Source organism: Diaphorina citri, unplaced genomic scaffold (genome assembly GCF_000475195.1).
Source record: "Diaphorina citri unplaced genomic scaffold, Diaci psyllid genome assembly version 1.1 scaffold179, whole genome shotgun sequence".
Lineage (NCBI taxonomy): Eukaryota > Metazoa > Arthropoda > Insecta > Hemiptera > Psyllidae > Diaphorina > Diaphorina citri.
In genome coordinates, this window is record NW_007377616.1 from 276,727 (window position 1) to 290,494 (window position 13,768).

General features: G+C 41.5%; 1 protein-coding gene and 1 long non-coding RNA gene across 2 annotated transcripts in view; both read left to right on the top strand.

Moving 5' to 3' along the window:
• The window catches only part of LOC103505513, a 15,474-nt gene extending 2,512 nt beyond the window's left edge, over positions 1-12,962 (top strand). The window contains exons 2-9 of the mRNA XM_026820844.1: positions 5,924-6,133; positions 6,655-6,914; positions 7,314-7,519; positions 7,905-8,190; positions 8,707-8,856; positions 10,181-10,311; positions 11,754-11,875; positions 12,659-12,962. Of these exons, the coding sequence (XP_026676645.1) occupies positions 5,924-6,133; positions 6,655-6,914; positions 7,314-7,519; positions 7,905-8,190; positions 8,707-8,856; positions 10,181-10,311; positions 11,754-11,875; positions 12,659-12,828 (1,535 nt within the window). The 3' untranslated portion in view covers positions 12,829-12,962. The remainder of the gene's footprint in view (positions 1-5,923; positions 6,134-6,654; positions 6,915-7,313; positions 7,520-7,904; positions 8,191-8,706; positions 8,857-10,180; positions 10,312-11,753; positions 11,876-12,658) is intronic.
• A 20-nt stretch (positions 12,963-12,982) lies between these two features.
• LOC113465899 lies at positions 12,983-13,420 on the top strand. Its single transcript, XR_003390485.1, has 2 exons — positions 12,983-13,055; positions 13,100-13,420. It is a non-coding gene; the product is annotated as an uncharacterized LOC113465899 (long non-coding RNA).
• Positions 13,421-13,768: the final 348 nt, after the last annotated feature.

Below are 13,768 nucleotides of genomic sequence, written 5' to 3' on the forward strand. Positions count from 1 at the left end.
CCTGCTATGTCCAGCAGGTAGGAAGTTACCTATACCTACCTATTTATTTACAAGTTATACCTACCTATGATTAAACTTTTTTATTTGTTTAGATTAGGTATTTATTTTTTGATTCAATTGCAAACAGGTGTCTTATCCGTGAACTTGACGTGATAGTTAGGCAAGAAATTTTATTTAAAATTTATATTTATAGATATCAATAAATTTACCATAATTTATTTTCAAAGAGTAAATTTCATTTCGAACCCATCGGAGGCACCCATATTGCTTTTCCAATTAGTTGACGGTAAAGTCCACTGTTGCATTTCTGAGCGGAAAGTAGGTATAAATGCTTAGTGATAGTGAAATTCTACTTGCCTCTGAAGATTGCACAAGTGATGGATTTTTCTAGAAGAAAGTTATAGTGAAAACGGCAGAAAGTTGGTTACCTACACGAAAAGTTAGATACACAGAGGTATGTGAAGGAAAACTGAAAGTTATAGGAAAATTTGGTGCGATATTGTAAGAAACTTAAGGAAAAGAAAGTGAATATCAAGTTAAACAGTGAGGTTTGTTGAGATTTTGTATTTTGCTGGAACTTTGGACTGAAAAGGTAAGTTCTTAAGTAATCAAATTCTCGAGTAATTTCAGCTCACTTAAGTGGGAAGCTTTTGAAAAATAAAAATAAAATAATAAATAAAAGGAGGTCTTATTGTCCCGGAAAAAGAAACCTTAACTTGTTTACGATAATTTTGTTGAGTTGGAGGTATGTGTCAAGTACTATATCATACATATTTCTGGACATGGTCTTCACTTGACACACCAGTCAAGTGAAGACCATGTCCAGAAAATAAATATGTATGTTTACGATAATGTTTGTCCCGGGCGGGAATCGAACCCGCGACCTAGCGCTTACGAGGCAGGTGCGCTCTAAGTTCATAGTGTGTAGGTAGTTGGATACGAAATACTAGAAAAAGAAAGATACCCTATTATGTATCTACCTATAGTTATCTCGCAGGTACCTACATCTCTAACACCTACCTACAGCTACCTAACCTACTATATTTACCATTGATAAATTTATTGTAATCGTAAGGGTATATAGGTACCTAAGTACCCAATATGTACCTTGATGAACTGATTTAAGTAAATATTACATAAGTCAAGCTGACAAATGGACAGCATTCAATTCCCCCGACTTTTTGATTTTGTCTTACTTCCGGTGTTCGATTCCCCCGATTTTTTTTTTTTAGGGTTGCCATGGACTGGATGTACGCATACCCTTGAAAAATCAAAAATTCTAATTTCCCGCCAACTTTACACGCAAAAAGTCCGACGTTGTCCTACGATGGCCCTGTTCATAACCACGGCCTGAACAGGGCTGAGATGAGCTCGGACGACGTGAGATAGCTGTCCCGGCGGCAATTTTTAAAATTCATTTTATATTTATTTTTGTTTGCTTTGTAATTTGCTTGTTTTTAATAGCTAATATAAATGAAAAGTATAATATAAACGTGCAAACTAAAGATAAAAAGTAAAAAATGAATTCAGATTGTACAAGTTGCGGAAAAAAAAATCAAAAATTCGAATTTCCCGCCAACTTTACACGCAAAAAGGCCGACGATGGCCTACGATGGCCCTGTTCATAACCACGGCCTCAGGCTTCAAAATTTGCGATCGGGGGAATCGGTATGAAATCGGGGGAATCGACAATCGCCCTGACAAATCAAGCATCGATTAGTTCCGATCATGTTATCATTTTGTTCACAATATTCGAACTCTCTTCGACTTTTCAATAACTTTGTATGTGGACTTTAATATCAGCTATTTCTCATAAGACAATCAATAATCCGGTGCAATTATTTTCACAAGTAAAAGATTTCTAATCTCTTTTATGACGAGTTACGAGTTATTTGATTTTTAAGAGTGGTTTTTGATTTTAGCCCCCGCCATAATTGGTGAAAGAAGTCTATTTTTTTAAGACAATATATGTGGAAAATTATACAAACCCGAAATAATTCAAATCAGCCTAAACTTTAGGCAATAAAAGACATGAAAATATTAGATTTTTTAACCTAGACATTTCTAAAAAAAAAAAAAAAAATATGGAGTCCTCATTGAAAATCATCATTCGTATCATCTTTTTCATCTACTGACAAAATCAACTTCAAATATCCTTGCATATGGACCGCTAAAATGTAAGGTGTTTAAAATTTCATATCATCGACGGCGAAGATTTATTTTTGCTGAGTCGGTCCGGGACGGTCCATTTTGGTGGACCATACTTTAAGGGTCGAAAATTGGAAAATAAAGGCCATCATGTGTGAATATTGTGACAAGAAAGTCTGCCCCAATGGTAAGTTACCCTCTACTAGTTCATATTAAAGAAGTTTGATAGAGGAAACCGTATCTACGGAGGTCTTATCGTCCCGAAATCGAAGAGAGGACAGGAATCCTGTCACAGTAGTCACAGGAATCCTGTCACAGGATAAAAGAGAGACAGTCAATCCGAGAACGAACCTTATTTGTTTTACCTTGGAATAAAAAAAAAAATGTCTTATAGTATGTGCGTTGTGTTCATCAGGCATCAGGTAGACCTGACAGGCGGACCTGATCAGGTGTACCTGTCAGGTCTACCTGATAGTGAGTGGCTGGCCTGAGTTTCATAAATCTGTGGCGCCCCATCACTATTATCTCAGTTGTGTGTGTCCAATTTTACGTTATGATTGTTTACGTCAGTCCATTGTTATTGTTCTCCTGATGTGTTTTCAGAGAGGTGGGCCGAAATGTCGCTAAAAATCGAGAAGAAGGTCAAACTCTTGTTGCGGAAGCTCAAGAAATTCTTCAACGTATTCAGCTCATTCTACACCTTCGTCGCTTTTGTGGGCGCTGTAGGTCTGCTGCCATTCGCGTTAGTGTTGTACTTGGGTAAGTCCTACTCTGAACCATCCTACAATATTTGTTAGAACATACTGTGGGCGGCTAAAAACCCCGTCTTAACTTCATACACAAATAGCCCACTCTGAGGCTTAGGTGTAGGGAGAAACAGCCCCAAAAGATGGGTCAAGCTTGTACGAACCTACAGAAAACTCCGTCACAAACACTCTCCTACACTCGTACCTCGTACAGTTACGTTATACCACCTAAAACAAGCAAGTTTAATCTTTCAATTTCGACGCGAACGACCTACTGTTTAGTCTCTGTAAGTCTGTACAGTTAAAACGCCTTTAAGAAAAGAGACACACATTTGAATTCAGGTCAGTGGCCGTAGAATGTTAAATGCGCCAGTTCCCAATAGATCACTAAAGTTAAACAACTTTGTGCCTAGCGTCTAGTTCAAGGAGTTTTCAGTCCTATGCTCGCCGTTTTAAAAAGTTATTTTCGTTTAAACAAGGTAGGTATGTTGCTGTCAGTTTGAACAAGTTGGTATATTCCATTCCTCAGTCTATAACTCTATATCTTAACCCCTTCTGTCCTCAGTGACCACACTTTGTCGCTACCTGTGGCACACTAGTTTGCGGCGGAAATATCCGGAACTAGAATTTGTGACCCAGGTGACACTGCGTACCGATCATGGCTGATGAAAATATAGGTAAGGCCAGCCACTCACTATTAAGTAGACCTGACAGGTACACTTGATCAGGTTCACCTGTCAGGCCTACCCTATAGATAGTGTGTGTGTGCCCATCAGGTAGACCTGACAAGCGGACCTAACTCTTCTTCTTTTACTGCACTCTTTCCTCAATTTTCTTTGAAATCGGTATTACTTCTTTTATCCTATTCCACCATATCCTTTTATCTTTCTGTCTAACACCTCCTTCCTTTTCTCTCAAGTGACCCTCAACCGTATGAGAACTCTTTGGCTCAGATGTAGATGCAAACAGCCCTAAAGGATGGGTTAAGCTTCTATGAATCTCTCCAACACAGTTTTGATCTCTTTGGTCCAAATATTTTCATGAAAAATACCTACTGTATTACAGTGATGTTGAACCCCTAGCTTTATGTGGATCATGTCCGATGATCCTTTTCTCAAATGCTGGTGCCGTCCTGACCTGACACAATCCCTCCCTTTCCTCTAACTAAATACCGCCCTGAAAATGCCTCGTCCATTTTCCAGACAACATGGACGTGGACAACGTGCAGAACATCCTGTCCAACATCTTCCGGACCCCGGTGGCCATCCCCGAGCTGTACGAGCACATCTGCGAGACCTGCACCAACTACTGGAACGAAATCATCTCCACGTACGACCCCATCAAGAACAAACGCATCGTGAAAAGCAAGCAGAATCTGAAGACGTTTTGTATCCTGCTGTTTATCACGACTGTGACGGTGATCAAGAACTATAACAGCAACAAGAGCAGCCATACACAGCAGGTAGAACTCTTCGTCTTTTCTCGTGTTCAGACGAGATTGACTTTTTTCGTCAGCCTCTCAATCAGCTGTAAAGCTGTGTCCACTGACCACACATAGTCGACTCCGTCGATCGACGACGTGAATCTATGTCCAGGCAGTGTAAGATCGACGTCGGTCGAAGGGTGGATACTCCTCAAGATGCTTTCTTTTGGGATAACATTTGGTTTTATCAACAAAGTTTTTACGAGTGCAATTCACACGCAACCTTTGCTATTTCTTAACAAGGGAAATTTCAGGCTGTTTTTTTGGCTGTTATTCCTCCACTCAGAATATAGGTAGGTACCTTTGTTAAATGCTCGAATAGGACTAAAAGAGGCTTACCACAGTTGCTTTTTTCCGGTGTTTTCATTCCTGTAACCCTTTTCTTCCAGGACATCTTCAAGATCATTCGCAAGGAAATCTACAAGCGGAACATCAACTATGAACTGTTCAAGATATCTCTCATCAACACTGTCAACCCGGTCAATATTATTGACTGTCTGTTCAAATGGATTTGGTTTATCGTTATCAAGATCATCCTTCAGCTGCCTATCATCATCTTGCATATTATTCGGGACACGCCCATCTATATTTATTGGTAAGTTGACCATTTGCTCGTACCTGCCTCGTTGGTTTGGTATAGTCAAGACTCTTCAGTCCCATTCTATTCGAGCAGTTTAAGGACCATAACTTTTTATAACAAAATAAGCACCATCATTTTTACTTCTTAGGCCAGCCACTCTGAGTAGATCTGACGACAGATACACCTGATCAGGTCTACCTGATAGTATGTGTGCTCATCAGGTATCAGGTAGACCTGACAGACGGACCTTTTCAGCCGTACCTGTCAGGTCTACCTGATAGTGAATGGCCTCTCTTGTTGTTTTTCACCATTTTTTTTTTTTTTTTTTTTTTTTTTTTTTTATGTCCTGTAGGCAATGTAAATTAAATCAGACTGTTCCCGTTACACAAGACACGACATTTTCCCGAACCACAAGTAGGAACGGGCCCCCTTTAGTCGTTTATTAGTTATTTCTATTGTGTTTATTAGTTCTTGGAAGCTTTACTATTATCTGCTTATATGAGGGTAGTTCAGGGAGATTCCTTCGTTTCAGAAGACTGCAGATCCGCGTATGTAATGGATGAGGTTTCTGGCGATAAAAGCTTTGAGTGTGTGTGCTCATCAGGTATCAGGAAGACCTAACAGGCGGACCTGGTCATCTGTCAGGTCTACCTAATAGTGAGTGGCTGACCTTACACATAGGTTAATCTACATTTTTCTTGGTATACGATCTTGGTATAAGAATAAGGTACCCAAAATTGCACTAAACCGTCCTGTCTCACTCACCAGCACTTGCTGTTTCACTGTTTCATAATGGTGAGCTCCGTTAACCTGTAGCATGACGGTGACAATGCCCTGGTTACGTATAGTGTCCATGGCAGTACGCAGTGTCACCTGGGTTACAAATTCTAGTTCTCTTCAGAAAAGGGGAATTCCGAAAGGAGAATACGGCTAAGGTAACTCACTTCTAATTCATCTCTGTTTTCCAGGAGTACATCAGTGACATTGTGTTTCGCAACATCCTCCATGAGAATTATCCACCGTGGCAGATCATCCTGGTGCCTCTCACTTCCAATCAGTACTACATCATTGTCCGTCTACACCACCTCTATATTAGTGAGGACAAACTGGGCCTGTCTGATCTGATCATGATGAACGAGGACCATAACCAGTGGATCATGGCTGATGAAAATATAGGTAAGGCCAGCCACTCACTATTAAGTAGACCTGACAGGTACACTTGATCAGGTTCACCTGTCAGGTCTACCCTATAGATAGTGTGTGGCCCTCAGGTAGACCTGACAAGCGGACCTAACTCTTCTCCTTTTACTGCACTCTTTCCTCAATTTTCTTTGAAATCGGTATTACCTCTTTTATCCTATTCCACCATATCCTTTTATCTTTCTGTCTAACACCTCCTTCCTTTTCTCTCAAGTGATCCTCAACCGTATGAGAACTCTTTGGCTCAGGTGTAGATGCAAACAGCCCTAAAGGATGGGTTAAGCTTCTATGAATCTCTCCAACACAGTTTGTTTTGGTCTCTTTGGTCCAAATATTTTCATGAAAAATACTGTATTACAGTGATGTGGAACCCCTTGCTTTATGTGGATCATGTCCGATGATCCTTTTCTCAAATGCTGGTGCCGTCCTGACCTGACACAATCCCTCCCTTTCCTCTAACTAAATACCGCCCTGAAAATGCCTCGTCCATTTTCCAGACAACATGGACGTGGACAACGTGCAGAACATCCTGTCCAACATCTTCCGGACCCCGGTGGCCATCCCCGAGCTGTACGAGCACATCTGCGAGACCTGCACCAACTACTGGAACGAAATCATCTCCACGTACGACCCCATCAAGAACAAACGCATCGTGAAAAGCAAGCAGAATCTGAAGACGTTTTGTATCCTGCTGTTTATCACGACTGTGACGGTGATCAAGAACTATAACAGCAACAAGAGCAGCCATACACAGCAGGTAGAACTCTTCGTCTTTTCTCGTGTTCAGACGAGATTGACTTTTTTCGTCAGTCTCTCAATCAGCTCTAAAGCTGTGTCCACACATAGTCGACTCCGTCGATCGACGATGTGAATCTATGTTGTCCAGGCAGTGTAAGATCGACGTCGGTCGAAGGGTGGGATACTCCTTAAGATGCTTTCTTTTGGGATAACATTTAGTTTTATCAACAAAGTTTTTACGAGTGCAATTCACACGCAACCTTTGCTATTTCTTAACAAGGGAAATTTCAGGCTTCTTTTTTGGCTGTTATTCCTCCACTCAGAATATACCTTTGTTAAATGCTCGAATAGGACTAAAAGAGGCTTACCACAGTTGCTTTTTTCCGATGTTTTCATTCCTGTAACCCTTTTCTTCCAGGACATCTTCAAGATCATTCGCAAGGAGATCTACAAGCGGAACATCAACTATGAACTCTTCAAGATATCTCTCATCAACACTGTCAACCCGGTCAATATTATTGACTGTCTGTTCAAATGGATTTGGTTTATCGTTATCAAGATCATCCTTCAGCTGCCTATCATCATCTTGCATATTATTCGGGACACGCCCATCTATATTTATTGGTAAGTTGACCATTTGCTCGTACCTGCCTCGTTGGTTTGGTATAGTCAAGACTCTTCAGTCCCATTCTATTCGAGCAGTTTAAGGACCATAACTTTTTATAACAAAATAAGCACCATCATTTTTACTTCTTAGGCCAGCCACTCTGAGTAGATCTGACGACAGATACACCTGATCAGGTCTACCTGATAGTATGTGTGCTCATCAGGTATCAGGTAGACCTGACAGACGGACCTTTTCAGCCGTACCTGTCAGGTCTACCTGATAGTGAATGGCTGGTCTTATAGGTACAAATGGAAAAAATATTTCTTTAGTTTTAAGTGCTACGTAAAAACACGTTTTGAGGTCCCCCAGAATATATAATATTCTTCCTTTTCCTGTCCGCAGGTTTGTCCTTCTAGTTCACGTGTGCCGGGAACTCGTCTACCTCTCCAAGCTGATCTACCAATCCCCCAAGGTCCTCATCGAGGAGATGTCACTTCCCAACTTGGCGGATTCGCACTACCTGCAGACAATTTCGCTCAGCGGTCGCAAGATCGTCACGTGGTCGGAGCCAATTCATTTGGACGTGATCAAATCCATACGTGAACACACGGGAGCGGCGACGTGCGAAATTCAGCTGTACGCGACCGGAGCCGCGTTGCGTGACTTCTTCAAACATACGAAGAATGAGGTGATGGCTTTTAAATGACATTTTTGATTTGCCAAGTATCACATTTAACTTACAATGTTGTGATTTTTTTAACTCAGTGCTGGAACGTACCTTGTTATGTACCTTGTTTAGTTCTGGACGTTTTGGGTCTAAATTCCAGACCCGTCTGGTGATGACATGTATTTGATTTAGCTTGTCAAGAATTTTCATTGGATCGTGCTGTTCTAAACCCCAATGTGTCTTTCGATCTCACTGTTCCACGCGATAAATAGGCGACGCGTCCCGACGGCCGTCAATCGACTATGTGTGGACACACCTTTATACGATAGACCTTTGCGTGGTGTATTCTTCTAATGTTGGCTTGTTCACTGGAGACCTAGAGATTATTAACAAAAAGTCATTTGCCAATATGTAGGTACTTTGATTTTGGGCTATTTCTACCTTCATTAAGACAATTTTTACCGGTATAAAGGTCCTATAGAGGATTTCTTTAGTTGATAGTTAAGGTTGCTCAATGCCCCGCTTTTTTTTCCACAGGTGCCGGAAACAGTGTTGTCCACCTGTCGTTTCATTCCTCAGGAGAGTGTCCTCCACTGCACGAATCACCCCAGTTCCGGCCTCCTGTGTTTGGCTCTGCCCACCAATATTTCCTATGAGGCGCCACTGGAAGCGTTGCATACTACACAGGTATACCATCAGGCCAGTCACTCACTATCAGGTAGACCTGACAGGTACATCTGATCAGGTACGCCTGTTAGGACTACCTGATACCTGATGAGCAAACACACTATCAGGTAGATCTGACAGGTACACCTGAAAAGGTCCGCCTCTCATCATATTAAAGAAGTTTGATAGAGGAAACCGTATCTACGGAGGTCTTATCGTCCCGAAATCGAAGAGAGGACAGGAATCCTGTCACAGTAGTCACAGGAATCCTGTCACAGGATAAAAGAGAGACAGTCAATCCGAGAACGAACCTTATTTGTTTTACCTTGGAATAAAAAAAAAAATGTCTTATAGTATGTGCGTTGTGTTCATCAGGCATCAGGTAGACCTGACAGGCGGACCTGATCAGGTGTACCTGTCAGGTCTACCTGATAGTGAGTGGCTGGCCTGAGTTTCATAAATCTGTGGCGCCCCATCACTATTATCTCAGTTGTGTGTGTCCAATTTTACGTTATGATTGTTTACGTCAGTCCATTGTTATTGTTCTCCTGATGTGTTTTCAGAGAGGTGGGCCGAAATGTCGCTATATTGTAAAAGTTACAATAGAAGAACACTCAAATAAGCATCTTTCAATAGGATAAGGAAAGTCGTGTGATGTTCACACCAGATTTTTTATCTTTTCATTTCCTCTCCCTCCCTCCTTTTCTTCCTCTTCCAGGCTGTCTGTTTCTCTATCTGTACCTATCTATCTATCACCCCATCTAATTCTCCTCCATGGCCTCCTGTGTTTGGCTCTGCCCACCAATATTTCCTATGAGGCGCCACTGGAAGCGTTGCATACTACACAGGTATACCATCAGGCCAGCCACTCACTATCAGGTAGACCTGACAGGTACATCTGAAAAGGTCCGCCTCTTAGGTCTACCTGATACTTGATGAGCACACACACCATCAGGCGGACCTGACAGGTAGGTACGGCTGAAAAAGTCCACCTCTCAGGTCTACCTGATAGTGAGTGGCTGGCCTTAGTTTCTATTTGAAGGCGTCCTCAAGTCACAAAAGATTTTTTTCCCTAAGAACTTTGATGGAGGAACTGTAACATCGGAGGTCCGAGAAAGGACCTTACCTCTTTAGGATAAAGTTGCTCCGGGAGGAAATGAAATCCATGACCTAGCGCTTACAAGGCAGGCGCCCTACCCTCCAAATCAACTAGGCTGGCTGGACTCTTGTTTAGACTGCTGTGGTAAAGGGACTTTTCAGTCTTATCTCAGCAGGATAAACAAGGTAGAGAACAGGCGACTAGTGATTCTATAAAAAATTAATGCTTTATGCTTTTTCTCTCCAGTGGATGCTTTTCAACGCTCTAAACAAGCAGACTGCCCTGTACTTGGGCAGTCTAAGTCAACTGGACTATGGCATCCTAACCAAGCTTTTTCCATCGATCGTCGTTCGAATTTTCCTCTACATTCTGTCCAGGTAAGTAGAGCCTTGGAATGTTCACCTATTTATTTTTAGGATTTAGTTTTGGGAGAAGAATAAAGACTTAAGACTTTTAGAGAGACCCGCAAAAACGCTAATGTCACTTTAAGTAAGAGCTTTTAAGGTGTTCTATTCTATTCATTTTGTTTCTTTCGCCACAGGTCTCTCCCTCTCCCTGATGAGCTACAACGACGAAATTCGTCTCGGAGTCATGGCGGATGCTCAGCTCTGTCCTCATCATTTGACCTTGGCCAAAGATTTCGTCCACTATGTCGAGAAATTGTCGGAAGCTGCCAAGCAATCGCACAATACTACGCCCTTGCTGTCATGACACCGCTGACGATATTGCAAAATAAAGGCCCCTCCAAGATGGATAAAGAAGGGTGAAAGGCCCTCCAAGATGGTCTTAGCCAGCTGATGGTCTGGGCCCTCTAAAATGGTCTCAGCTAAAATATTGCTACAGGTGAAGAAGGGCCCTCCGAAAGGATTTCAGCATTTTCAGGTGAAAATATAGCTACAAAAGGGGCGAAAGGCGCCCCAAGATGGTTTCAGATGAAGGTTTTCAAGACGGTCTGAGACCCATTCCATAAATGGCTCTGCAATCTTTTTACAATTTACACCACTTCCATCGATCGTCGTTCGAATTTTCCTCTACATTCTGTCCAGGTAAGTAGAGCCTTGGAATGTTCACCTATTTATTTTTAGGATTTAATTTTGGGAGAAGAATAAAGACTTAAGACTTTTAGAGAGACCCGCAAAAACGCTAATGTCACTTTAAGTAGGAGCTTTTAAGGTGTGTCCACACACAGTCGACCGGCCGTCCATCGATGTCGACTGAACCGTCCACACTGCCTCGAAAACATAGTTCCACCTCGTCGATCGACGGCCGGTCGACTATGTGTAGACACAGCTTCAAAGAGACTCGCAGAAGTTGAAGGCCACTTTAGGAGCTGTTTCACCGCATACAAAGTTAAGACCTTTAGATCCATAGTCAAACGCCTTAACCACTATATTAAAGTTTAAGACCGATGTAAATGCTGTGGCAACTTGGAAAAATGCAGAAAGTCTTAAAATTATATATATGGAAATATTTTAAAATAGTAGGTACATAACAACATAACTGGTTCATTTCAAAATGTCAACAATATTCTTTCTCACTTCCAGACGAGACTTGGGGTAGACACACCTTCAAAGAGACTCGCAGAAGTTAAAGGCCACTTTAGGAGCTGTTTCACCGCATAACAAAGTTAAGACCTTTAAATCCATAGTCAAACGCCTTAACCACTATATTAAAGTTTAAGACCGATGTAAATGCTGTGGCAACTTGGAAAAATGAAGAAAGTCATAAAATTATATATGGAAATCTTTTAAAATAGTAGGTACATAACAACATAACTGGTTAATTTCAAAATTTCAACAATATTCTTTCTCATTTCCAGACGATATCCAGTGACAATCACTCAGATTGAGACCAATAACAAGGAGGCCAACAAGAGAAAACTGTTCGGAGGACATGAGGTCCAATCTTTGGTGTACTGGCGGCCTCCTCAGGCCAATATATGTAAGTAGACTATAAAGCCCATGTTCATTTTGGTTGATTGAAACCAAGATAACTGAATGAAAAATTTGTGGATATTGCTTCGAAAAGATTCAAAGCTCTACGACCAAAAGACACAAAGTTCAATGAAAAAGGGAACAAAATCTAATGGACATAAACCTAGGTACAATAGGAAGCAGGGTGTCTACCAAGATGAAATTCCCCCGGTTTTCCAGTCCACTTTTTCAAGGCACAGAGATTCGATAAATTATGTAGATCAAAAATAATGGTAGGTACACTGAGGGCAAAGTGTCGAGCCAAGATAACTGAATGAAAAATTTGTGGATATTGCTTCGAAAAGATTCAAAGCTCTAGGACCAAAAGACACAAAGTTCAATGAAAAAGAGAACAAAATCTAATGGACATACATCTCGGTACAATAGGAAGCATGGTGTCTACCAAAATGAAATTCCCCCGTTTTCCAGTCCACTTTTTCAAGACTCTGGGCACAGAGATTCGATAAATTATGTAGATCAAAAATAATTGTAGGTACACTGAGGGCAAAGTGTCGAGCTTCCTGATAGCTAAGTGTCGAACTTCCTGATATAGAGTTCCGGCACCCAGTCACTCGGTTAGGCTTCCGGCACCCTAGTTTTTCTCTCCGTGTACGTACTTATTTGTAAACTTTACCTATGAAATATATAAGACCTTGTGTTAGACTGCGGGAGTAAAGGGACTTTTCAGCCTCATTCTGGCAGGATAAACAAGGTATTTTCTATTCTACTCATTTTGTTTCTTTCGCCACAGGTCTCTCCCTCTCCCTGATGAGCTACAACGACGAAATTCGTCTCGGAGTCATGGCGGATGCTCAGCTCTGTCCTCATCATTTGACCTTGGCCAAAGATTTCGTCCACTATGTCGAGAAATTGTCGGAAGCTGCCAAGCAATCGCACAATACGACGCCCTTGCTGTCATGACACCGCTGACGATATTGCCAAATAAAGGCCCCTCCAAGATGGATAAAGAAGGGTGAAAGGCCCTCCAAGATGGTCTTAGCCAGCTGATGGTCTGGGCCTTCTAAAATGGTCTCAGCTAAAATATTGCTACAGGTGAAAGTCCCCAGGGTGAAAGGCCCTCCAAGATGGTCTTAGCCAGCTGATGGTCTGGGCCCTCTAAAATGGTCTCAGCTAAAATATTGCTACAGGTGAAAGTCCCTTCAAGATGGTCTCAGATGAAATATTGCTACAGGTGAAGAAGGGCCCTCCGAAAGGATTTCAGCATTTTCAGGTGAAAATATAGCTACAAAAGGGGCGAAAGGCGCCTTAAGATGGTTTAAGATGAAGGTTTTCTAGACGGTCTGAGACCTATTCCATAAATGGCTCAGCAATCTTTTTACAATTTACACCATGCGCAGGAACCGTTTGTCAATATTTCCTGCGCTTGGAGTAAAAGGTGAGAAGTCCAGAATCGTTCGTGGAATAAGCCACGGATGTTGATTTTTTTTCAATATGGCTTGTGAATATTACCTTATTTTATTCCCGAAGTCCCATATTCAATCTGCGCTTGCGCAAAAGCTCAAAGCTTCAACATTAAGACTATATCCCTCTTTTCCTTTCGAAAATTTTGTCTTCCAACATTTGTACAGGTGAGATAGGGATCTGTTCCTCCATTTTATTCATACCTCCATGATTAAGACTATAGTTTACACCACGCGCAGGAACCGTTTGTCAATATTTCCTGCGCTTGGAGTAAAAGGTGAGAAGTCCAGAATCGTTCGTGGAATAAGCCACGGATGTTGATTTTTTTTCAATATGGCTTGTGAATATTACCTTATTTTATTCCCGAAGTCCCATATTCAATCTGCGCTTGCGCAAAAGCTCAAAGCTTCAACATTAAGACTATTACATATAGACTTGG